Source organism: Eschscholzia californica, unplaced genomic scaffold, assembly GCF_041429995.1.
Source record: "Eschscholzia californica isolate CP2 unplaced genomic scaffold, dmEscCali1.0.p SCAF_3, whole genome shotgun sequence".
Lineage (NCBI taxonomy): Eukaryota > Viridiplantae > Streptophyta > Magnoliopsida > Ranunculales > Papaveraceae > Eschscholzia > Eschscholzia californica.
In genome coordinates this window covers 10,484,037-10,510,529 of record NW_028238420.1, presented here as the reverse complement: position 1 = coordinate 10,510,529, position 26,493 = coordinate 10,484,037, and the positions used below count along the sequence as shown (strand labels likewise).

General features: G+C 37.1%; 5 protein-coding genes and 1 non-coding gene across 12 annotated transcripts; 2 read left to right on the top strand and 4 right to left on the bottom strand.

Moving 5' to 3' along the window:
- Positions 1-2,207: 2,207 nt before the first annotated feature.
- BPC1 (basic pentacysteine1) lies at positions 2,208-4,004 on the bottom strand. Its single transcript, XM_086667124.1, has 2 exons — positions 3,897-4,004; positions 2,208-3,422 (listed from the first exon to the last, which is right to left on the bottom strand). Exon 2 carries the CDS (start codon positions 3,325-3,327, stop codon positions 2,485-2,487), a length of 843 nt encoding a protein of 280 aa, XP_086523250.1. The 5' UTR covers positions 3,328-3,422; positions 3,897-4,004; the 3' UTR covers positions 2,208-2,484.
- Positions 4,005-10,043: 6,039 nt separating this feature from the next.
- LOC147548327 (BTB/POZ domain protein, putative (DUF177)) lies at positions 10,044-12,656 on the top strand. The gene is made up of 2 exons (XM_086666493.1): positions 10,044-10,763; positions 12,232-12,656. Exons 1-2 carry the CDS (start codon positions 10,180-10,182, stop codon positions 12,638-12,640), a joined length of 993 nt encoding a protein of 330 aa, XP_086522619.1. The 5' UTR covers positions 10,044-10,179; the 3' UTR covers positions 12,641-12,656.
- Positions 12,657-12,937: 281 nt separating this feature from the next.
- LOC147548326 (putative pentatricopeptide repeat-containing protein At5g37570) lies at positions 12,938-15,460 on the bottom strand. Of its 2 annotated transcripts, XM_086666492.1 has the most exons (3): positions 15,323-15,460; positions 14,430-14,848; positions 12,938-14,261 (listed from the first exon to the last, which is right to left on the bottom strand). In XM_086666492.1, exons 1-3 carry the CDS (start codon positions 15,358-15,360, stop codon positions 13,144-13,146), a joined length of 1,575 nt encoding a protein of 524 aa, XP_086522618.1. In that variant the 5' UTR covers positions 15,361-15,460; the 3' UTR covers positions 12,938-13,143. The 2 variants fall into 2 exon arrangements, with proteins under 2 accessions (XP_086522618.1, XP_086522617.1); XM_086666491.1 differs by having other exon boundaries at positions 12,938-14,848.
- Positions 14,998-16,336, bottom strand: LOC147548325 (uncharacterized). Its single transcript, XM_086666494.1, has 3 exons — positions 15,998-16,336; positions 15,612-15,702; positions 14,998-15,526 (listed from the first exon to the last, which is right to left on the bottom strand). The coding sequence occupies exons 1-3, from the start codon at positions 16,031-16,033 to the stop codon at positions 15,417-15,419; spliced, it is 237 nt and encodes a 78-aa protein (XP_086522620.1). The 5' UTR covers positions 16,034-16,336; the 3' UTR covers positions 14,998-15,416.
- Positions 16,337-16,529: 193 nt separating this feature from the next.
- Positions 16,530-16,603, top strand: TRNAT-AGU (transfer RNA threonine (anticodon AGU)). Its single transcript has one exon. It is a non-coding gene; the product is annotated as a tRNA-Thr (tRNA).
- A 3,075-nt stretch (positions 16,604-19,678) lies between these two features.
- On the bottom strand, positions 19,679-25,904 carry LOC147548323 (uncharacterized). 6 transcript variants are annotated; one of them, XR_015237013.1, is made up of 10 exons: positions 25,196-25,756; positions 24,697-25,049; positions 23,537-23,636; positions 22,873-22,941; positions 22,480-22,597; positions 21,403-21,485; positions 21,094-21,155; positions 20,889-20,985; positions 20,477-20,732; positions 19,679-20,174 (listed from the first exon to the last, which is right to left on the bottom strand). XR_015237013.1 is itself a non-coding variant. In XM_086666486.1 (10 exons), exons 2-10 carry the CDS (start codon positions 25,023-25,025, stop codon positions 20,152-20,154), a joined length of 942 nt encoding a protein of 313 aa, XP_086522612.1. In that variant the 5' UTR covers positions 25,026-25,049; positions 25,196-25,904; the 3' UTR covers positions 19,679-20,151. The 6 variants fall into 6 exon arrangements, 5 of the variants coding, with proteins under 5 accessions (XP_086522612.1, XP_086522616.1, XP_086522611.1 ...); XM_086666486.1 differs by having other exon boundaries at positions 20,672-20,732; positions 25,196-25,904; XM_086666490.1 differs by having other exon boundaries at positions 20,672-20,732; positions 20,900-20,985.
- Positions 25,905-26,493: the final 589 nt, after the last annotated feature.

Sequence of the window (26,493 nt, the reverse complement as noted above, 5' to 3'; positions counted from 1 at the left end):
CTGCTTTGTTTTCTCCTACCTGCAGTTGTTTATCTCTTTAGCAATTCCAATCCTCCAATTTTGGCACCCCAATGGTGCCAGTCATCTTGTACTAGGTATTCACCCAGCTATAGAACGTAAGAGTTAAAGAGACAGAGAGGGTGAGGGAAGGGGAGGAGAAAAGAAGCTCCTCTTTGTTTTGTTGTCAATGAGATTTTGGGTACAAATTTTTGGCCTGCTCAAATTCAAAGACACAGTTATTTCTTAGAAGACTAAGGTCTCTGCCACTGCAAACTAAAACCAATTTTACATACAGTAGTAGATGTGCGCTCGTTAGTTTAGCAGTATGATCCAAATTCTAAACAAAGGATGAGCAGCAGTCGCGGTGGTGGTAATGGTGGCATGGTAGTGGAGGTGGTATTGGCCTCATGGTGGTAATAGTGTGGTGGCGATTAATGTATGATATGATGGTGGTGGGAATGGTGCCATGGTCAAAGAGTGGTGGCAGCAGTGGTGTGGGTAGACACAACTGCAACAGCAGTGGCGCGCAGCGGCAGCAGTGGCAGAAGTGTGAAACTATTGGGGATAATGGTGTTAGTAAATGTCACTATGAAAAGAAATTTTGCCCAAATTCTGACTTCAATGAAAGAGAAATCTTGGTTTCACCAAACCATCATTTCCATCTACTTAAATGAGCAGAACGTTTCCCCAAAAAAGAAAGTTTCTCAAAAAAAAAATGAGCAGAACAATTGTTTATTTTTGTATTGTCAAATCACTGAATATATCGTCTTCCTCTTAAAATACTAGATCAATATCTTGAGACACAATGACTATGTTAAATAAGAATCTAATAAAGAAAGCGAGTATATGTACTCCTTGCTTATTTACAGAATGGTGGGTATTGTCCACGGAATATTTAAGTTTTAAGATGTTAAAGTGTTTCAAATGAACACCAACAATTGACTTCTCATCATAGACAAATTATTTTTTTTTTAATATGAACTATGAACGTTAGTCATTACACGACATTCATACATCATCCAAAATGTGATAAGCACGATAACTGCCGCCTAAGATAAACTATTAGTGGAGGCTTAAAGCCCAACAACATACCAAAGAGGCCTAAAGCCCAACAACATCATCCAAAATGTGAACAGCCACCCGGACAACTCGCGACGAAGGGGTCGGGGGTGGGGGGATCTATTAGAGAACCCTAACTAGTGCTCATTGTTGTTTTTAGATGATAGTTCATATCCGCAATTCTTGTGGTAGAACTGTTGGATTAGGTTGCTCATTGTTGTGTTTAGATGATAGTTCATATCTAACTGTTGGATTAGGTTTCTGTGGGGAGATTATCAAAGCTTGCCATGAACCGAACATTCATATTTGCGAGTTTTGTTTAGGTTATGTTTTAGTTATGAGATGAGGGAAGAAAAGTTATCTCCAATATGGTGTCTTGTGCCACTCGCATGGATAACTTCGCTCTCTCTATTCAAGCAAATTCATCTCCGCCAAAACCCTAAAGAGAGAATGAGATGAGGAGACAAAAGATAGATCCACAACATGAGAGAAAAAAAAGTTCAGTTTTCCTCTCAACTGAAACCCTAGAGAATGAGATGGAGGAGAGAGAGAGACACACAGAATGCGTGAGAAAAAATCAATTTTGCAGCCAACATAGGGGAATAACATGTGAATAGCAAAAATGGGTCTGGGTGGTTGCATGAAGTTATTGTGCCAAGTATCAAATTTCCCTTGTACCATCCAGTGTAATGTGCGCCTGAGCACAAGTACTTTGCTCCAGATCATAACTGGTTTCCAATCTACCCACTCACTTAGCTACTTACTTGAGGAATCAAAGCAGATCAGTAACAAGACACCAGATAACACAATACACAGAAGAACCATTTTCATAAGACCAATAAAAACTACCTAAAATTAACAAACCTTGTGTCGAAGATGCGATGAACATAAACCCTAGATATTTATATACCCACGTCCGGGCGTGTATACACACACACAAACACACACACGTGGACACCAATACATGCATCCGTGTTATAAGCTTCTTGTAACGTGAACACAGTCACAGACATCAGTTCAACATAATAGATTATACACGCACAATAAGTAGATTATGTGCAAGCTTTGGAAACATTGATCGAGCAAGAGATTAAGCATAACAGCAGTAAAAAAACGAACTATAGCTGCAAGGTTGACTCATGATCAGATTTCGGAATTAAAACATTGCTAATAGAAGAATACACAGAAACAAAGCCCCTTGCATAGTTTTTCATGATAAAACTGCAAAAGGTTGATAGCAAAAATTCCTTATAGAATCTAAATCAACTATCATGCCTTACTTCCAAAATCTGTATTTCCAGATACCTAAGAAACCCAACAACTAAATCCAACAGAAAATGAAAAAAAAAACTTAACAGAACCTGATTGTTCGAGTTCAAACGACAGACCACAAGCATATTTATGTTATATATACAGGATGGACATCTACCTGATTGTGACAAACTTGTTGGTACCATGTTTTGCCCAATGACTCCTTAAGTCGATCTGATTAGATAGATTATAACCTTCGGCTGCTAATTTCTCCAAAACCTTTTTAAAAGCTCCTTGGCTCATCTTCCTTCCAGCTATCCTTGCTCCTCTTCTTTTATTGCTCGTCGGCAAAGGATACATTGAAATGCTATTTGTACAGCATGCTGATTGCCATCCACCACATCCCCACCGATAACACTGTTGAGGAGTCCCTGTGCACGAACAAACAGGTATCGGAAGTCCAGACAAATCCATATCAATCCCCTCTATAACAACTCCAACACTCTTCCTCATGGGTCTTGCCCTTTGAACAGACGGATTACTTCCATCTTTTTGCACATCCCTTTTACTCTTCTTTGATTTCGGGGGTTTTTGAGAATGCCCACCGATTCTTTTCTTCGAAGGTCCATTTCCTTTCTTGGGTATCTCTTCCATTTGAGCTAGCGATTCATCCTTTAATGCATCAGACTGTTGTAGCATCTGCATTGCAAGATGATTTCCTGATGTTTCGGATATATAACTAGGGGTTCTTGGTGGTAGCATCTGTAGAAACTTTTCCCTATGATTGAACCAACCAAATTCCGTTGGTAATTGTGATTCTGATAACCCATATTCCCTACGATGATGATGGTGATGATAAGCATTAGAGTTAACCATCATCGGAGCAGAATTTCTTCCATAAAGAAACTGTTTAGTATTATCTCTCTCGGCAGTCGATCTAAGCTGTAAACCGAGGTTGTTCTCTTTGATTTGAGGATAACAACTTCCCCAATTAGGTAATCCATTACCATTATCCATAATAGCAACACTAAGATATTTATATCAACAAACTTCAAAGAGGGTTCCTTTTAATAGATAAAAGGCATTTTTGGTTCTTCAATAAATCCTAAAACCTGAAAACAAAAAACCAAACCCTAAAAAAGTAAATTAAAACGAAAAGATCCCAAATTTCTTGAGCTACAGTAATAGATTAGTTCAAAGAAAAAGATCAATCAAATAAAACCCTAAACAACCTATCCAAGTAAAATGCATTGGATTTTGAAATCAAGAAGTGAACTTTTTTTTAGGGTTATGTGAGTTAGATCTCTGTGAATAACAAAGACAGAATCTTTATGAAATTAAATGGATCTAATCTACAAATTTGGAGGGCGAACAAACCCACTCAGCGAATCCAAGTTAAATGTATAAAGGAGTGAACTTTTGAGTCAGATCTCTGTAAAACACAAAGAGAGAGATAGAGAAGACGAACTCCATGGAAATGAAAGAATCAGGTTCAGAGATCACTCTTTCTAACAAGCACAACTAAACGCATACAAAGTATTATAGATTTTGAAGAGAGAGAAAAAGGAGAGAGAGAGATTACTTACTCGCTGAAGCGTGTACAGCTCTAGGGTTTCTTTTTGTTCCCTTTGGAGAGAGAAATTGAGAGACGATGAGAGAGAGAGAGAGAGAGGCTAAATAGGTAAAATTATGTCTAACCTCTCACTCCTCGGAATAATTCATAAGGCGCCTCGATTGTTTACTACAGGCGCTCCCTTACAAGAGTTGGGAACTGGCTGGGCTCGGGCGCCCGTGGGTACTTTGGGTCCAGTGTTGCGTGTTGGGACTTGGGGTAGCATATTTCGAAGAACAGTAGACTTAAAGAGCAGTCTCAGACTTAGGGCCGGGAAAACGGTTCGGAAATCCGACCCTAACCGCCCGATCTGAGACGACCCCGAAACCGAGAAGCACCCGACTCGGGTGTACCCGACCCGTTATATCGGGCGGACGTGGGCGAGACTCGAATAAGGCCTCCTACCCGAGTCCCTACCCATTACCCCCTCCCGTTAGACAACCGATGCGCGCCCCCTCTAAATACAAACGACCACCCACCCCCCGATAGAATCTGTTACCCGTCCGTCTTAATTACCCTAGTCCAATAATCAGATTATATGATCCAACAACTGAGCAACACCAGCCGTTTGATCAAAATATCTTCTCTACAAATAAACACCAAACCCATCTTTCATTCTTTAGAAACCCTACACTGCCTCCACTCATCCAGCCTTCCATTGCTGCACCGTCCTCCACCTCCACCACACCACCACTCGGCTCCACCACACCAACGCTCCACCTCCACCAGACCACCACTCCACCTCTGTTATTCTTTATTTCTTTACAAACTGAAACCCTAAGGCAGTAAGGGCCTAATCGAAGCTTCTGAGTCACTGTTCACCAGCCACCACGACTAGACGACGAATCTCGCTTCTGAGTCTCTAACCACCGCACCTTCTCGGCTTCTCCGATAATCAAAATGTTTAATGAAGTTTTATTCATTTTTATTATTTTTTTATTCAAAATGTCCATGACCCGTCTGCCCGAGCCCGCACCGGCTCTCGGGCAAAATCGAGCCGCAGGCATAAAGATACTCATATTTGTTCGACCCGATTTGCCTGATTTACCCGATAGCCCGATCAGACATTTCACCCTCGTGCCTGATCCGCCCGTGCCCGTGAAACAGGAGTCTGAGCCCGACCAAACCCATCTGATTCCCACCCCTAGTCCCCAAATCACGAGAGAGTTAATTCCATTTTGGATCCTTGAAGATTACTAAAGAGACCTTAAAGATGACTGTCTTCTAAATGATTTTCTTTTTCTACAATTTTTGCTAGTTCTTGTAATCTTATTTTATCTTTACTTTCAAAAGTAATTTCTTTTCGGTCATGTCTCTCTTTCTTCACAGGAAAAGTGGTCGTCGACAGACGATCTGCCAGCCAACCGCCGACGGCCATTCATAATTAAGATATATATACTGTACATCAAGTCTCTCGCAGACTTCGTGCTCGACCGACCATAAAACCCTCTTCGAGGTTTGTTTTCGGCGAAGGGAATGCTTCCCTTCATCGGAACTGTGTATGCAAAAGAGAAACTGAGATATATATATATATATAGAGAGAGAGACTGAGAGAGATAAAAATATAGACTGTGTGTGTGTGTGTGTGTGTGTGTGAGTGTGTGAGTGTGTGTGTGTGTGTGTGTGTGTGTGTGTGTGTGTGATATATATATATATATATACATAGTGAGAAAGGGAGATAAATCGTGAGAGGGAGAGATAAACAGTGAGAGAGAGAATACGAGAGAGAAAACGAGAGAAGGGATGAACTGTGAGAGGGTGAGAGGGTGAGAGGGTGAGAGAGTGAGAAGACAATGAGAAGACAGTAAGAGAAGAAGAGAGATAAACAAAAATAAGAGGGAGAAAGGGAGCAACAAGAAAGAGAGGAAGAGAGGTTAGAGAGAAGGAGGTAGAAAAAAAATAAGAGAAAATGACGGTGGTGATGGTGGTCGGAGATGATGGTCGGAATTAAAGAAGAAGAAATGTTTTATTTCTCCTTAAAGTTTGTTTTCCCGGAAAGTCTCTCATGATTTTCCTTTTAAACTCTTCCACTTCAGAAAATATTCATATTTCCTCAAATCACCCATCGTTTTGAATCAAGGGTTTGGACTCAAGGTTATTTTTCTCTCTACCTCATCATCATAGATCAAGATAGGTTTGGTATCAAAGTTCTTTCCATGAAAGTTTTACTCTCTTTGTCTCTCTAAAACAAGGTTATATTTCTCTCTAACTCCTAATTGTGGATTGATGATGATGGGTACGGAAACAAGATTGTTTCCATAACGGCGTGATGATGATAATACGAAGATGAAGGAGAAGAAAAAGGGACGAAAAAGGAAAAGAAGAATAGACGAAGAAGATAAAGAACATAAAAAAAATTAAGACAAGTGAAGGGGGTTGGCGTAGGGGTGGGAATCAGTCTCGGTCGGGCCGGTTGGGTTCATATCATTCATCGGGTTGGATTGGTCGGGTTTTGAAACTCTCTGTCCATTCGGGTTCTCGGGCTTAATCGGGTGGGTTATTTTAAAAATCTTAGTGTCCAAAACTCGTCCAAGTCCTTCAAACCTTTCGTGTGTCTCGGGTATCGGGTACCAAAATTTCGAAATATCTAGGTCAAAATGACCAAATCGATTTCCAATTCCATGATACCGAAATTTCTATCTAAACTAAAATTTAATTAAGTTTCCCATAACAAGGCCTTGTCAAATGACAGCTTAGACAACAATATATGTATATATATATATATAATATATATATTATATACTTAAAATATTTTAAAAAATATCAGAGTACATTTAATTTATTTTATACATCATTTCACTGGGTCACTACTATATTTTGTCACCTTGGTCACAGACCATCACTGAACCGTCACATCCACGGTCCACTATCATACCTATATGCAGTAATGTATAATTATGTGTTATATATATATAAGGGTATAGCCTGTGCCTGTAGAGAACCCGTTTTTCTATAAACATGATATGTGTGTGTATATATATATACAAGAGTATAGCCTGTGCCCGTATGGCACCAGTTCTATAAACATGATATGCGAGTGAAAATGATAATCGTGATGATAATCAAAATGTTTAATGAAGTTTTATTCATTTTTATTATTTTTTTATTCAAAATGTCCATGACCCGTCTGACCGAGCCCGTTAGAGCCCGCGCGGGCTCTCAGGCAAAACCGGGCCGCAGGCATAAAGGTACACATATTTGTAGGGGTGTTCATTTAGTATCCAAACCGACCGATCCAATCCGATCCAAACAGATTTCAACGGTTTGGATACCGATCCAATAGTATTCCGGATTGGTTCGGATGTTAAAATGGCAAAACCGAGTGGTTTGGATCGGTTTATGGATTTGGTTGACGGATAACCGAACAAACCGAACCAAACCATTTATTGTTAATTTTTATATATTATATATATTATAAATATAAATGATAGGAATGATGAACGGTTGAGATTTAATATTTAAGTTAGTTCCATGTTTGTTAATATCGTAGCTTAATGCATGTGTAACAGAAGTAAATGGCGTGGAGAGTTGTAGCTTATTCAATAGTTAAGTTAGTTCTACGTTTTTAAGTCGAAAGTGCGAAATTTTATATATGGTAAAATATCACAGGTGGTTCGGTTATCCAACCGATCCAAACCGTTCATGCATAGTTCGGATCGGTAACCGAACCAAACCATGAACGGATTGGTTCGGATTTAGATTTGAAAAAACCAAACCCTTCGGTTTGGACTTTGGATTGGCCGAAAAAGTCGGTTATCCAACCGATGTTCACCCCTACATATTTGTCCTACCCGATATGCCTGATTTGCCCGATAGCCCGATCGGACATTTCACCCTCGTGCCTGATCCGCCCGTGCCCGCGAAATAGAAGTCTGAGCCCGACCAAACCCACTCCTAGTCCCCAAATCACGAGAGAGTTAATTCCATTTTGGATCCTTGAAGATTACTAAAGAGACCTTAAAGATGACTGACTTCTAAATGATTTTCTTTTTCTACAATTTTTGTTAGTTTTTGTAATCTTATTTTATCTTTACTTTCAAAAGTAAATTCTTTTCGGTCATGTCTCTCTTTCTTCACAGGAGAAGTGGTCGTCGACAGACGATCTGCCAGCTAACCGCCAACGACCATTCATACTTAAGATATATATACTGTACATCAAGTCTCTCGCAGACTTCGTGCTCGACCGACCACAAAACCCTCTTCGAGGTTTGGTTCCAGAGAAGGGAATGCTTCCCTTCATCGGAACTGTGTATGCAAAAGAAAAACTGAGATATATATAGAGAGAGAGAGACTGTGAGAGGGTGAGAGGGTGAGAGGGTGAGAAAGTGAGAAGACAATGAGAAGACAGTGAGAGAGGAAGAGAGAGCAACAAGAAAAAAAGGGAGAGGGGAGCAACAAGAAAGAGAGGTTAGAGAGAAGGAGGTAGAAAAAAATAAGAGAAAATGATGGTGGTGATGGTGGTCGGAGATGATGGCCGGAATTGAAGAAGAAGAAATGTTTTATTTCTCCTTAAAATTTGTTTTCCCAGAAAGTCTCTCATTATTTTCCTTTTCAACTCTTCCACTCCAGAAAATATTCATATTTCCTCAAATCACCCATCGTTTTGAATAAGGGTTTGGAATCAAGGTTATTTTTCTCTCTAACTCATCATCATAGATCAAGGTAGGTTTGGTATCAAAGTTCTTTCTATGAAAGTTTACTCTATTTATCTCTCTAAAACAAGGTTATTATTCTCTCTAACTCCTAATTGTGGATTGATGATGATGGGTACGGAAACAAGATTGTTTCCATAATGGCGTGATGATAATAATACGAAGATGAAGGAGAAGAAAAAGGGACGAAAAAGGAGATTAAGAATAGACGAAGAAGATAAAGAACATAAAAAAAAAATAAGGCAAGTGAAGGGGATTGGCGTAGGGGTGGGAATCGGTCTGGGTCGGGCCGGTCGGGTTCATATCATTCATCGGGTTGGATCGGTCGGGTTTTGAAACTCTCTGTCCATTCGGGTTCTCGGGCTTAATCGGGCGGGTTATTTTAAAAATCTTAGTGTCCAAAACCTGTCCAAGTCGTTCAAAACTTTCGAGTGTCTCGAGTATCGGTTACCAAAATTTCGAAATATCTCGGTCAAAATGACCAAATCGATTTCCAATTCCATGATACCGAAATTTCTATCTAAACTAAAATTTAATTAAGTTTCCCATAACAATGCCTTGTCAAATGACACCTCAGACAACAACATATGTATATATATATACTTAAAATATTTAAAAAAATATCAGAGTACATTTAATTTATTTTGTACATCATTTCACAGGGTCACTACTATATTTTGTCACCTTGATCACAGACCACCATTCAACCGTCACATCCACGATCCACTATCATACTTATATGCAGTAATGTATAATTATGTGTTATATATATATATATATATACAAGGGTATAGCCTGTGCCCGTAGGGCACCAGTTTTTCTATAAACATGATATGCGAGTGAAAATGATAATGGTGATGATATTGAATGTGGAAAAGAATAATAGTCGAGAGTTTACATACATAAAGATAGAAATAAAAATATGAATAGAAATTTGGAGAATGATATGATTTTTAAGGAAGTGGTAGTTGCTCAGATTTCACAAATGTCAACAATATCCTTATTCCAACTCTTTTAAACTTAACATATTTATAATTTTTTAATAAAAATAAGGGTAAAAAATTGAAAGGTATGAGGTTGTGAAAGAAGTCATCCTCTCCTAATTTTTCTCTCTCCCACCCACGATTTTCCTATATACACATAGTGAGATAGCTTCGACGTTTTTAAGACAACGGTTAAGATTTATAGATGAAGATTTATAGATGAGAATTAAACATCCGAGATTCACAAATAGAAGTTATGACATGGTAAAAAAAACCTAGGTGTTATCGTATAAATGGATGACATTATTAAGCGGATAATGTCGGGTAAATATTAACGGGGGGCTCGGGCGAGATGTCGGGTAGCACTGCAGAGCCCGAGTCTGTTCCGTTTATTTCATCGGGTCGGTCGAGCTAAATCCGCCTTCAGATGTCGGGTACCCACAGCGAGTTTCAGATTTTTAGACTTTTTTTCCCAACCCTAGTAGGCACAGTGTGTATTGGTTGCTAATAGGCACCCGGGGCTAATTGCATTTCATCCCGGTGCCTTGGTATGTAAAACCCTATCTCATTCAAACTCGTGTTTTAAACCCCTCCGTTATCTCTCTACACTTCTCTCCGGGAAATGGCTCTCATCTTCCCTCCAATTTCAACTACTACCATTTTATCTCCCTACCCTAACAACAACAAACTCCGCTCCTCTTCCAAATCCAAATTTCGTATCATCTCTTCATTAAAATCAAACCTAGATTCTAATTTCAATCTCTCACAATCCAAAAGCTTCCCAATTTTGACCTCAAAACCAATCTCCCCAATTCCATGGAAGATTCAACCCAAACCCCTAAATCTTAAATGCAGAGATGGAATGAATGGAATTTCTGATTTTGAAAACACAATTGATTTTGATTTTCATGATTCTAGCATTGAAGATGACTTAGAATCGCCATGGGAAGGAGCTATTATTTACAAGAGGAACCCTTCAATTTCACATTTAGAGTATTGTACAACCCTTGAGAGATTAGGGTTTGAAGAGCTTTCATCAGATGTGTCAAAATCTAGGGCTTCAGAAATGGGATTAAGGGTTACAAAGGCTGTGAAAGATTTTCCTTTGGGGACACCAGTACAGATATCCATAGATGTTACTAGGAAGAAACAAAGATTGAGGCTTGATGGGGTTATTAAAACTGTGCTTACTCTCAGCTGCAATAGGTAAAGTAATTTCTTCATCATCTTCTTTTTCAGTTATGGGTGTTATCGAAATTTGGCTTAATGAATTAACCAATACCAATTGACATAGTCCACAGTTCAAAACTTAAAAGGTTCCATTTTTGTCTGCTGATAATTGATAATCAACCCACACACTACTTTGGGGGTTCTTGAAGATGATTTCCCTTCAAACTTACTAGTCAGAATGATCTTTCTGTAAATAACGAAAAACGTAACAACCCAAATTTGCTTGCTATGTAAATGGGATGGATGATGAGGAAATCTCATTGTCTCGATACAAACTGTAGCGAGGAACAAAGTATAAAGATAAAAGAGGAGGGGGAGTTCGAAAAAGTTTTCCGAACAAAGTTGATTAACTAACTCACATCGAGTCAGAATTTGATCCTGATTCGTCTGACATAGCACGGGTCTAGGATTCCTTACCCGTTGGAGGAAGCAAGATTGGTATCTGCAGAAGTCAATGAGGTCCAACCTAAGCATCAGGGTTTTGAGCTATTGGGCTTACTAATGGCTTCTGTGAATTGATACTGTCAACTAATACTTGGACGCTTACTTTTTCTTTTCTAGACATGGTGATTTAGCTTTAGCACTGCCAGTCAAAAAACCATCTCCTCATATCTCGGATTCTCATAGTAATGTTCCTTGAATAGGTTGATCAATGATTAAAGAAACTTATGATACACTCGGCCTTCTCAATCGTGTGACCATAATTCCAAAGGTCTTGACCTCCATTTTTTTCATCAAATAGATGTTGTTGGAAACATTTGAGAGAAAATATCAATCTCTCATGACAGATGTTTACATCAAACAAGGGCTTCATTGCTTAATGATTATCTCATTTTGTCAATTATTAAGCGATCATGGGCTTACCCATGTGAAGACCAACCTTGGCTGGAATTTTAGAAATTACAAAGAGAGGGCACAAACTCCATGAGGAAGCTGAGTTTAACCTAGCTGGTCTTCTGTCTGGATTGTCGATAAGAAATTGCTAGATCGAAACTTACCTACAACAGAAATACTGGGCTGCTTTTGAATGAGCTAGGCTTACTTTTGAAACCTAGTTTACTAAATAAAAGTACTGTAGATGATCTACAGCTCAAGCAACAACTTGTTGTTGAGTTGGTCAAGCCCTAGCTAGGCACCCAAGAAGTTGGGAATTCAAATCACGTCCTGAATAAATCACTGGTTTCATGGTTTGTGACGAGAAAGGGACTTGTCTTACTAGGTGAGAGAGGCTATGAGCATTGGAAAATGGAGGGACAATTTCTTTGGTTACGAGGTTGACAGACTTATTCTTGACTTTTAAGAAGTATCTATGTTTGTTCAAAGTTCAAGTACTTAAATTCGTTTGAATCTCTCTTTTTGTATCTGTTTAGGAGTTTGAAGGCATTAATTTCTACTTGCTCTTGTTTTCTCACAACTGCATTTCCTTTATTGTTCTGGACTGAAGGTGTGGTGGACCGGCGGCTGAATCGGTATTCTCAAACTTCACTATGTTACTTAATGAAGAACCCATAGAGGAACCAGATATAATCGACATGGGTACCATATTTGGAGAAGACAAAACAAAGAAATCTGCCCTTGGCGAAGATGAAGATGGCGAGGATCTTTTAGTCGACTTGGATGATCGTCTTTACTTCCCTCCTGAAGATAAAGAAATAGATATCTCGAAGAATATTCGCGACTTGATCCACATAGAGATCACTATTAATTCGATTTGTGATGCAAAATGCAAAGGTATTTGTCTGAAATGTGGTACAAATCTGAACACTGGTAGCTGTAATTGTAATAAACAAGATGTAAAACCGAAAAATTATGGGCCTTTAGGTGGTCTGAAAAATCAAATGCAGGAAAGGTAATTCAAGTTCTAAGAAAGCAATTAGTGATCTTTCCTCGATATTTCCTTAACCATTCTTTGTTCATATCCAACTTCAGGTTGATTATTGACATGTTTCTTTTTCATTGTTTCACTCGAGTAAATAGGGATGGCAGTTGGACTTGGGTATTTGTTTTCTATTTTCCAAATCTGACTTGTTTCAACTGAATCATCCCACTAGTGGACCAAAAATCTGTTGAGTAAGCCCTTTTCATGACTTGGATAATTCTTTTTCTTCTGAACTCTACCCAAGTTTGAGATTCAGATGATTAGAACTTAATTCGGAAAAGAAACGAATACTCGTAAATTTATGATACAAGTATTCAAAAAGGAAAAGATTACATGGTAAAATGACTTATTTGGTATAAACCATGGACTCCCTATTCTACCCAAGTACACTCAAATCTGTAATTATTTTTGGTGTTTTTGGAAAACCCTAACCTAGATTTCGAATTCTGCCTCCAAATTTTTCAAGTCCTGCAAGCCTTAGGAGCCATCCATCACATTACCAACCTCAGCCCAGCTACTTCCTGCTGGTTTTAACACCTTACTTTCCTTCATAGCTCTTCTCACACTAGCTGCTTCCTCCCACATTCCCTTTTCCGAATACAAATTTGCCAAAATCGCGTAATTTCCTGCGTTATTTGGTTCCATTATGAACAACCTCTTAGCAACAGTTTCGCCTAATCTTAAATTTCCATGAATCTTACAAGCGCCAAGTAATGCACCCCAAATACTGGCTTCTGCTCTTATATTCATACCCAATATAAATCTATATGCTTCGTCTAAACACCCGGCTCGACTTAGTATATCCACCATACATGAAAAATGCTCCGGTTTAAGGTGAATATAACCAAGGTCGACCATCATTTTAAAGTATCGTCTACCTTCTTCAACTAATCCACCATGAGCACAAGCAGTTAATATCCCAATAAATGTGATCTCGCTTGGTTTAATGTTCTCTCGAGTCATCTTTGTGAAGTAGGAAAGAGCTTCATTCGCATTTCCATGAGAAGCTAATCCAGTTATTATTGAATTGTAAGATATTAGATCCTTCTTTGGTATCTTCTCATAAACAGTCAGAGCTTTTTCAATACTTCCACAATGAATATACATGTTTACAATGGCATTTAAGATTCGAATATCAGAATCGTAGTTACCTTCACTTATTAGAGTTTCAATCCACGAAGAGTGATCCAAGCTTCGCAAGTCTGTTATTGCAGAGATAATGGCCAAAATGGTGATAACATCAGGCTTCATTTTCATGACCTGCATTTCAAGAAAAAGATCGATAGCCTTACATGGTAAACCATTTCGGATATAGCAAGATATCATGGCTGTCCATGCTATAGATTCTTTCTCAACTGTCTGATCGAATAAGAATCTTGCTTTCAAAACATCTCCGGATCTCGAGTAGCCATTAATCATGGTTGTCCAAGAAACTGTATTCCTCTGAGGCATTTTGTCGAAGTATAATCTTGCAGTTTCTATATCTCCAAATCGTGTTAACCCATCAAGCATCACATTCCAAGTAACAATATTTCTTGCAGGCATTTGATCGAAATGTTCCTGAGCCTGTTTCAAGAGTCCAGACTTGCAATAACCTGCAACAATGGCAGTCCACGAAACCACATTTTTCACTTCCATGGAATCAAAAACCTGCTTCGCCATTTCCATTTTACCACATTTCACATACATGTCAAGAAGCGCAGTCTGCACGAAAATGTCAGACACAAGCCCTAATTTCAAAATATCAGTGTGGATTTGTTCACCTTCATGCAGAGATCTAAGAGCGGCACAAGATTTGAGGGCAAATGGGAAGCTGAAATTATTGGGCAATATGCATTTATTTCGCATTCTTGCATAGAAAACAATAGCTTCCCTAACAGGTCCAAATCTTGAGAAGGCTCTAATCATGGAAGTCCACAAAAACACGTCTGGAGAGTCAACCCAGTTGAATACCAACGAAGCACGTTCTAATTCTCCGGTTTCTGTCAGGTGGTGTATAAGTTTTGCTGTTAAAGAACCACCATGGTGTAATCCATGTACAAGTATCTGAGCATGGATCTGGTTCAGTTGATCTGAACTGGACGATATCTTCAATATATGACCATATTGACTGATTGAGCTTGGGAGTTCTAAATTTTTCTGATGGTGATAACATGCCTGGCCGATGAAACTCAATCCAGTTCTGTAAATCCGGAATAAAATATTAATTCAAAAATAGAACGAACCCACTTTCTTCTCATTAATTCGAGAGAGAGCCAAAACATTCACGAGTCATGACAATCAGATTCAAACAGAAACGCAAGACGAGTTAACTAATAAACTTTATTGTAAGCATTTCAATAAATTTAGTATTGAACCATTCAACAGTTTTCATCTATTATAAATTTCACGAATGGATCCATATAGACGATATTGGATGACCTAAAATTGTCTTAGATGAGAGGAGTTCACAATCACATGGAATTCAACAAAGTTTATGAAAACATAAAAGATAACCATCAATGCAGCGAACTGCTGGCAACAAAGAACAAATTAAACATATCGATCCTTTATATCGTATTATGTGATTATTCACTTCTATCGCTATTAAGATTAAGAGAAGAAGCACTCATTTTTTATTAGCTCCACTAACTATTAAACAAAAGTCAGTCCATACCTAAAACAAGCCTTCCCAGTTGAAAAACGAAGAACCATAGGAAAAGGTATTGCGACAATGTATGGATATTATTTAAGATGTGTATGCTTTTTGTTTAAACTTCTTCACCACTTTGGTTATCTGCACCATCCATAGCCTTCAAACTTTCAGCCAGCATTCGTTCCCTATTCTGTGCCTGTCTTTCTACACCGACCATCCACAAACCTAACAAAAGAAGTTCTTGTTATGAAAAATTAGCAAGAAAAATGGACCGATTTTTTTTAATCAAAAGAAGTATAAAGCTTTCTACCTACTGCACTTCCGAGAGCACATAGCCATAGAATTCTCATGGACCATTTATCCCCAACAACACCTCTTCCCATCTTCAAATATGCACACCACTGCCAGCACCAAATCAAGATTGACTTACCACGAATCCTATCAACCAAATGGTGTTCGCGAATACGTTATTAATTTAAAGAAGCAGCTTGAGTTACTAGTTTAAAAATTTGTATCCACTATCTTTCGTACGACCTATCTCTCAAAATGTCAATCTTCATAATTTAGCGCCACCCTACGGAATGTGAGCTTTGTCAATGGTAGAAGTGGGTTTCCGACGTGTTTCATCATGAAGGAACAAGAATTAAGTATAAATGCATCACTATAAATCATGCATACTAAAAATTCTGAGCTTACCCATTTGATAGAAAACTGAAAGAACTCAGCTACCATTTTCAGAATCTAGATTCATTTCTCAAGATTGTTTCACAAAATCACTAGGTTTTTAACCAGTATAGTGAGGGTGGGCGAAAATATTGAGAAACAATCTCAATCAGAGGAAATACTGAACACTTTGATCAGAACAACTCCACACAGTTCCATTAGAACCCAATATCATAAACCATTGTTTATTAAAAAAAAATGAATTCATATAACCATCTTAATTTATTTCGAGATTCAAACCAAACCCACCAGACTAATCGGGTTCCAGAAAAGAGATCAAAATTTGAAGCTATAAAAATGAGACAATAATAAATTAAAATTGAAACTGGTTACTACAAAAAGACATGAACTAAAATGAAAATAGAAGCAATGCGTCTACAAAGAAAAAGTAAATACATACCCAAGGATGTAACCAAATTAAAAAACCCTAGAAGACTAAGCAATGCACCTGGTAACCCTAGAAGTTTAAATAACATATATGAGGTGATTATGCATACAATGTCCAGCTTTCATAGCTCAGTTGGTTAGAGCACCCGTTTAGTAAGCGGGAGGTCATGAGTTCAACTCTCATTGAAAGCATATTTTGTTTTTTATGCAAGGCTTGAAATATCAGTTTGAGTGGACATGTAAATAAAAATATTTCTTTCCTTAAATACTCCAAAATTTATTTTCACATTTTTAAGAGAAATTTAGTCAAATTTCGGTTTTAATGAAAATTTTGGTAGGCATAAAAATAGAAATGTTTTGAACATTTAGACCGAAATATTTCAAAATCTATTTGTTTTCACAAAATAATATTTTGCAATCTAAGAAAAGGAAAATTAAACTATGAGATTAAAGAATTAACACTTAGTTTCGGTCGATTTTTTTCGTAAGGAAAGATTAATTCTCTTGGGTAATAAAAGTTGTTTGTGATAGGATTTTGAAAAGACTGAACTGTCATCTTTTCCATGTGTGATGACCCAAAATTAAGATTTTGACTTGGAACAGATTTAATACATATATAAATAGAGAGAGGGTCAATGAACAAGAGAAAAAGATATATATAGGCTATAGTGACTGAAAAGGGATTTGTGATTTGGTGGCCTCGATGTTCAAATGCTATACAAACTAAAATAAGGGTATTATATCTAGCACGCATAGTTTGTACTCGAAAAAAGAAACAAATTGTCATTACAGGAAAATAGACAGAAGATTCAATTTTTAATTTTTTTAGACTAAAGAGACAAGTTCTATTTTTCTTGGTTAAAAACCAAAAATTTATATTTTTTAGTTAAAAATCCAAATATTTGTATTTTGTTTGATTAAAAATCCAATATGTTTTGCAAAGTTGTCGCAAAGCGGTTGTAAAGCTATTGCAAAAAAAAAGCTAGGGAGCTGAAGACAAAAATATTGGCTGATCCATTTTTACCAAAACATAAAAAAAAACTCATGGAGTTTTGACTAAATTCCCTCGTCAATATTGAATTTTGAACTAGAGATCACTAAATGGGTAAACAAGAAATATGGGTGAGGCAAACTCTTCTATTGTGGTTCATGGTTTCTCTGGGCTATATGGTTCATGTGGAGGGAGAGGGGGGGAGTTTGACATCAACGTTGCAACTCTTTTAAATCAACTCATTAAACCTGGAATCTCTACAGAGGAAAAATGGGGTCTTTTTGGCCAGGGCAGCGCGGGTGCAAGACCCACACCCTTACACGACTCTGTTCGAATCCCTGTAGCATTTTTGTCCCATGAATGGAGTTAGGAAGTTTTAGATTTTCACAGAAGAAGGCGTAAGCAATGTGACTTGGTATGCGGATTGTTCCGAAACGTGGTACGGTACCTTACTATGTGAGTATTAGTTACAGTAGGGAATACTTCTTTGGTACGCTATCATTTATTACAGTACGTTTTGAACTATTTTTCTAGACAAGATATACTCTTTGTGATGCACTTATAATAGGTACACTTACTCTCATGCATTATTTCCGTAAAACATAAAATCTAACAAGTTAATTAAATATTATGGTAATTAGGTACCCTATTAGTCAAGTTTATAGATTCTTAAGAAGACTTTGAGTTATTCAAGACTAAAAATTCTGGTACGATACTTTTAGGGTACAACATCGTAAACCACAAAAAAAAAAACGAAAATCAAGTATAGGGTATGCAAAGAGGAAGTGATTATCTTGTAACATTGGGTGGAAGATCCTAAAAGTTTAAGTTTAACTTTAAGATTTATAAAGAGTAAGCAAGAAATTTCAAGGTTGGGCGTAAGAGCCTAGCAAAATTTACTAAGAGCATAAAAGTTTAAGATTTACGCGGTATGCAAGGAAGAACAGAATATCTAGTAACATTGATGTACAACGTAAATCTTAAAAACCCAAATGCAATGCAACTGATGCAAATAATGTTTGCAATCAGTTGCAAAATAAGAAAATTTCTAGTGACCTAAGGGTCCGTTTGATACTTAGAATCAAATTGGGTTTTTGCAATTAAGGTAACAGAAATCATACCTGAACCAAAGATTTTCTTCTCCATTGGTAGTATGATAGCCAGATAGTGAGTACATACGAGATTTTAAAATTTATATTGTTAACGGCTAATTCTGGAGTTTCTCTTAGAACATCTTGATTGAATAATTTCTGTTGGTCATTAGTGGAACAAGCTCAAGAAGAATTGAAGCTTTGATTTTCTAATCAAGCTGGAGTTGAACCAACCTTCAGAGTTGGGGCTGAACCTTCGAAGCTTCGGAGTTAGGGCTGAACCTTTCATCTTTTTATCTTACCCAAATGCAACATTCAAAAACCTTATATGATGGTTATGTTGTTGATTTAACAATTCACCAAATGCAACATTGAAAAACCTTAAATACAAAAACATCATCCAAATTCAACAATTCACCAAATAAAGCAACATGTTTCATGGTTATGCTATTGATTCACAAAAGATCTGGAACTTAGAAGAATTAGGAGTTTTAAGGATCAATGATAGTTAATTTTAATTACAAAAATTGGAGAAGCTTTTGTACTGTAATTGGATGTAAGGGTTCTAGTTGTAGAACAGTTAGTAGTGTTCTTGGAGCCATGAGAGATGGAGATGGAGCTTGCAACCATGGAAATAGAGAGATGGATTTGACAGAGAAAGACGGAAGACTGAAAGAGGAGAGAGAGCGCGTTTTGGGAGAGGGTTGGAGTTAGATTTTCCCACCTTTTTGTGGGAAAATAAAACACCCTTTTTCCAACTCTTTTTTCCACAAGAATTCGGGTTTCTTACTCATAGAGACCAATCAAGCAAACGTATCAAACGAACCCTAAAAGAATAGAAAAAAAAATATAACTATCCATTTTCACAAAAAAAAATTGAAAGACTTTTTACCAAATTTCCTTTTTCTGGACGAGGATACGTCATACGTGGACACATTCCCCAAATCCCAACCGCTTTTCTTACTTGGGTCCAGTGAGCCCGAGCTGGGTTGCGAGTGTCGATAGAGACATAGAGTCGCTTGGGGTTGGGCGGGTTAGGGCCACGTGGTGAGACTTGAGAGGCAGACAAAAAGGAAAGAAAGAAGAAATTCATTATACATCGATTCCTAAAGATTCCAGCGAAACAATAACAGATGAGAAAGTAGTCAAGATTAACCTTATCAACAAGAATGTCAACAGCATCAATTAACAGAAAAAGATTCAGACTGAAAGTTCAATTTTTGTGGTTCTTGATTACAAGCATCAATTCCAAGTGTTTCTTATCTCATATAGTTTATTTACAAAAGCTGAAATACAAAATTCATGGCTTACAAATAAAGTCAACTGGTCACCCAGAGACACAAGATGGGTCACAAGTGATCTTTTTATTGTTTGGTTCTTTTGGGTCAATGTCACTATTTATGCACTATTCAGATTCAATAAGAAAAATTCCATGTACTTTCTTTCCTCCTCTTCATGGCATGGACCCATATCGCCGTGTGCGCGTGTCAAGTTGTACGTGTAAACAGGAAAATCATCTCTCTCTCTCTCTCTCTCTCTCTCTCTCTCTGCTTAATAATATACAGAAGAATATTGATTTACTTACAGAGTCTTCCTCGGTCTATAATCTCTTAAGTTCTATTTACCAACATCTCGGGATTTGCTTCAGATACATTCCACTAGTTGAACCAAGCATCATTTCCTGCAAATTCAGAACACAAGTCGTTGTTGTAACTACTAAATTTGTGGGTTTCCTATAATAACCGAAATTGAAGTGCGCAGAGAGACCTTACATCTTATATACTTAGTCATGACTTATGAGACTTCCTTTAATCCATGTGGGACTACTCTGACAGTAACTATATTGATATTTTAACATGATCTTCAGCAAACAAAATGTCGACTCTATGCTTATTTGTTATTTTGGCCAAGTTTTTCAATGACAAAAGAAGTGACTTAATAGAAATCTGTCGTAGGAAATAACTTTCAGTTTTGGCCTCTAACCTTGATGTAGCCTAATCCATCCAACTAGATTTTCAACCAGGTATGGTAACTCGGAGCTGGGTGGGACAGACTCAACCAAGTCGTGTTAATTTAACTCCGGTTGTCGAGTTTCCACGTCACCAATGCAGCAGATATAGAAATTATTCTGGGTTTAGAATGGTAGGTCATTTTTCGACTCTGATGTAAATCATGTACCTGAATACAGTATTTTGTTAAGACAAGAATCGTTGTTTTGAGGTAGCTTTCCTTCTTGTAACTGAAAATTAGAGTTTAGTTAGTTTTCATGAGACCATTATTCAGTTCTTTCCTGAAAAGTTCATTCATCTTAAAAGGCATAAATTTAAGTGAACTAGTAATCAATTCTCTGAATTTTCCTCATTTTCTCGAAGAATGATAGTATGCCGAGAGGTACCTGAGATGTACCAGGTAGAATGGAATTGACAAGTTCTTGGTTGATTGAAACAGGTAAAGGTGGCATATGCCTCATTATTCCCGGCATGTCTCTCAAGCTGTGTAAGATAAAAGAGAACGCCGTCCCCACAACCAAGAAAACTTTATGTTAGCACAAAAATGAAGAAATTGATACACGGAATTGGCAAGAATTTCAGGATTAATACTTGTCCAGTATGGCTGTAAGATTGTTCCTCGTGTAACAGAAAAGGTCGATATTGTCCTGTATCTGCATGAAAGTGAAAAAATAGAATTAACCCAATAGTTTCCCTTAAGTTATAAATTGAATTAACAGGCTGAAAATGGTATAAGCATTTGAAGGCTGACTAAGTTTATGCTAGGATATTTGATAGTTATAAACTGCATTAAACACTGTGAACATTCACATTAATATGATTAAAAGATACTAATTACTAGTAACAAGTACATAAACTAGAGTTGGATATTTCCTCAAGGAAAAGGGGTACAAGATTCACCTTCAGTGTGTCGATGTTAGTTTTGATCTGGCTTAGAACTTGAATATTCTCACTTAGAAGACGCCGAGTTGTGCCACTGAGGACTAAATGAGAAGAAGATCCAATTTAGACCATTACGTTTATAGAAATCAAATACAACAATAATTACACAAAATATCTTGCTTTTGAAACAACGGTGAACCCCTAAACCCCATTTTTCATTAAAAAATCTATGTTTATAGAAATCAATAATAAACTAACTTACTGCACGATCCAACTTAATAGCATCACAGATAATTCGGGATAGTTCCTAAATTCCAAGCTACCTCAATAACTAATAAGATCCCGAACATCATATTAAATTTGATGGGAACAAAAAGAAAATTCCAGCAAGTATGGCATACATCAAAGGAAAATATAAAATAAAACAAAAACACTACTCTTTAATTTGCTAAAGTTTAAGAAACATTATCAGATTTCAAGCAGTAGAAAAAAATGATCACAAAAGCAGAGAATTAAACATTTTGAGACCTAACATTTTGGGCAAGGAGGTTTACATACTCCGAAAAAGTCTACTCTCCCTTTTCATCTTCAACAAGTTTTACTCACCCGAGCATGTGAGCAATTTGAAGTTCAAGGTACGCATACAATATTATGGTGTTTCGTTTTCACGGCAAACCGTCCCTAGGAATAAAACTAAGTAGATTTGGTAACATTGCAAACTAGTGATCCGTCCCCCACAATTTTTCTCACTATTTTTTACAAATGCTTAGGTGTACTCCTTGCAGCGTTACAGGAGCAGAAATATGGGAGTAACGTAAATTGTACGGCATCCTGATGATCTTTACCAAGGATACCATTTTCATATTTGAACTTCTAAACAACAAAATTTCAAAATAAGAAGAAATTGATAACGAGAAACCAAAAAAAAAAGAAGAATCGACAAACACGAAGGAGGCAAAGGGTAGGGGAAGCAATTAAATTTATCTCAAGACATAAGACGGCAAAAAAATGCCAAGTACATAATGATAAATGATATTAATGAGGAAAAGCTATGATAATTTTCCTCTTTCTTAAGAGAATTCATGACACACCGACCTTCACATGATATCTGATCGTTCTGGTCCATATGGTGCGCAATTAAAGAGTAAGCACTCATGTTTAGAGGTGGAGGCGGAGGTACATTTGGCTTTGATGAAGATTCACCAAGCTTTTCCTGAAAAAGAATCCCTTTAAGAGCTCAGATCTTCAATGAACAGTACATGAAAAAAAACACTGGCCGATCTACCAACTGAATAGAATTTCTATTTATATGAAATTGGGATTTTAATTGAAAAAATTCTTCTATATTGTGTTTGCGGCATATTTTATTTGGAAACATATTTCTCAGCTGAACTTCTTCAACATTTTAGTATATCTACAGCTAAAACTAGTTACCCACCACAAACAGACAATAACAAAGTTCAATAGCAAGCGAAGAAGTAAAGTTACCTTCCTATCCTTCATCTTCTTTCCCATGTAATGCTCTTCCGGTTTCCTTCGTTTCCCATTCTCCTTCTTCTACGAATAGTCCCAAGCAAAAATTTAGAACACATAATGTAGGTCATCAGTGTAACTTTAGTTCTATAGTAATGGACAAAATGACCGAGCTACATAATTGTACAATTGGTACAGATTACTCGATGAATGCCATTAACCTGATACAAATGGTTTGTCATTTATATAAGCTTCTCCATATAGATTTTTCCTCAGTTCATCCTAAATCTGAAAAGATACATCTAGCAAACCCCTACAGCTACCAAATCATTTATTTGCAAACCGACCCCATTGACAAACGATAAATGTTGATTTCGGCATGGCTTAACCGTGCAGCAACATTTTGAAAGTCTAATTCCATAAATCCATTGCCTTATTTACTCTCTTGACACGATAGACGTTTTCTTCATTTATAATAGTAAAAAGGGATTTCCAATTACATGAACAAATTAACTTTTGAAAACTATGCGCTACAAGTGAAGCAAAATTGTTTTTCTGAACCGAGGTACAATTAGAAGAAATGCAACAGAACTTTGTCTATCACTGCCAAGTTATTAATCTCATTGAAGACAGGCTTATTAAGTGGTACAGTACAAGGAAAAAAAAAATATGCACTCACTGTCATCCATCGACACCTGAGAGCAACATCCCGTACAGTCTTGTCTGGTAAAGTGGCTGCTATTTTGATATACCTCATGATACTTGTTTCTTCAGCATATCTAAGAATTTAAAACAAGATCAATATATGCAGCTTTAATCTCAAACAAAATATTATTTCAGAACAATAAAGATAAAGACCAGTGTAATTCAAAGATAAGATAACAAAATGAAGTGGGGAGGTGTTGTAGATATTTGTTATGGAAAAGGTATCTTACAACTTTATACTATAGCATAAGCGTAAAAAAGGAAAATAGTATGCCCTAGGAGGCAACAACATCTAGACAAGTAATTATAACATATAACCACGACAATGTTCGAAACCGAGCACTTCCGTCTAAATATGAAACTATTATACACTAAAAGGATGGCAAATATAGAAGTTTTTGGTGCCAATATTAAGAAACGACATTCGTTATAAGTTCTTATATAAGAGAAGGGCATCATATATCACTCAATAGTATTTATATATCTCATAACCCTCATTCCATATCTTACTCTGGTATAAGAACACTTACTATACAAATTAGAAACTTCACTTTTGCATATCAAACTTATGTTGATGTTGTCACCTAAAGAATGATTCATTCGCTACGTGGTATGATCGTATGGGTACTGGTGCGCAACCTAATTCATCATGTCTATGCTAGAGGTGCACCTTTTCAATACGCTATCTTGGGCCACCGATTGCTTTGTATAAATTGGATTCTATGAAATTTCTATAAAATTTTCATATAACGACGTCCTTAAAGGAAACAATCATAAAACAGGAAAGAATCGACAAACAAGCATGAAAATGAAAAGTGTAGACTTATTATACAAATTAGAAACATCACTTTTGCATATCAACCTTATTAAGTGCAATGATAATGTTGTCACCTAAAGAATGGTTCATGTGCCACATGGTATGACCGTACTGGTACTGGTGCGCAACCTAATTCATCATTTGTATGCTAGAGGTGTACCTTTTCAATGCGCTATCTTGGGCCACCGATCGCTTTGCATAAATTGGATTCTATGAAATTTAATTTTCATATAACGAAGTCCTTAAGGGAAACAAACATAAAACAGGAACGAACCGACAAACAAAATGAACATGAACATGCAAGGCAAGCTACCTACTTTACAAGACCTTCCTCTAATTTAGCTTGCTCTTCAACGGACCATTCAACAGCCAATTCCATATCATGCTTGAGCCCTGAATTCGAATCGAAAAGAAGACCACTAGAAGAACTCCCACCTGGGTTCATAATTCCAGCGTCGTTGTTCATCATGCTCGAATTACCAGGGTTCGACATCCTGGGCATGCTACTACTTCCCAAAGAAGTACTAATTGGAATCATCCCAGATGTGCTATTTACAGCACCTGGATGAAACGAAATAGAATGGCGATTGAAAGAAGATGATGGAGTTGAATCATGATTAAAACCCATGTTGTGATCACTTGACATTTCCAAGTTACAAGTTTCCACCAACTACATCACAAGTACCAAAATCACAAAACTGCTGCAGATAATAGAAAAATAAAAAAATCCCAAAAACCCTAACAACACCAAGTACTCATAGCAGAATTTAAGATAATATAACTTGATGATGAAAATTTGAAGTTCTGGAAACCTACCTGAGTCCAAATGAACTCCACTTGCCTTCAGATATTCTTAAGAAGAAACAATTGAAAACCCTCAATCAAATTTCACTCTCAGTGGGTTGTGCTTTTTATATCTCTCTCTTCATCACCAATAGAAAACTGGGATTTCTCAATTTCTTTCTGCACCAATAAGGAGAAAGGGGTTTGAGGATTGGTTTCTTCTTCTGGTTCTTCTTGTCTCTGGGGTTTTTTTTTTTCTCTCTCTCTCTCTCTCTCTCTCTCTCTCTTCAACAATTAAGGGTTTTGGGAGAAAGTGTAGATCTTGGAATTCAGCAACAGTGCGAATCCCCAGAGAAGGATTTGATGCCAATAATTGTGGTCGTTGTGGAGAAAGAAGGAAAGAAACCCTCTCTCTCTCTCTATCTTTCTTTCTTTCTTTCCCCACTCAACTTTTCTTTTTCCCCAATTCTCTTTTGTTACAAAATTACAGTCTTCTTTTTTCTATCTTTCCCTTTCTTGCTTTACCATGCTCTTATGTTCAGACTTCAGACTCACTCTCTCTCTCTCTCTAAAAACAAACTCACTTTCTCTCTCTCTCTCTAAAAGTGATTGTGTTTTAGTAGTTAGTGTGTTCTCTTTAATTAGTTCAAACATTAATTAATCTGTGAAACTCTTTAATTAATCTCTGCAACTTTTTTGGTGCTTTGCTGACTGGAAGCCATGGAAAACCAATTGAGGATCCAGAGTCCACCCAAGCTCCCTGTTTTACTTCTTTAATCTTTAAGTTTGGAACCGTTAAATTTTTTTGGATATCTGTTAGTGTGAATTTCGAGGATAAACCTCCCAGGAGAAAATGGGAATTTAATTAATATAGGTTGGTAATTTGGAGAATAAGAAAATTTTCCGGGGTATAAAATCTTTAAATGGTGAGTTTTGACAAAATATTTCGAAGAAAAGTTTAAAGGGAAACAAAACATTTAGGCCAACATTTATTCTTCTTTCTCATCTCGTACCACCAACACCACATCCAACTAGGGTTAGGAAAAAAGTTCGCAAACCTGAAACCCGTCATCGGTACCCGAGTCAGTTAGAGCCAGCGGGTACCCGAAACCCGAAGGCGAGTTTAGCCCGACTGACTCGATGAAATCAACGGGTCGGGTACGGGTTTTGAAGTGCTACCCGACATCCCACCCGATAATCTTTACCCGACATAACCCGCTTAATAATGTCATCCATTTATACGATAATACCTATGCACATTATATGTATGCTTGCTTATATGTATTTATTTATGCATTTATAACATATATATATAGACATATTTTTAAAGT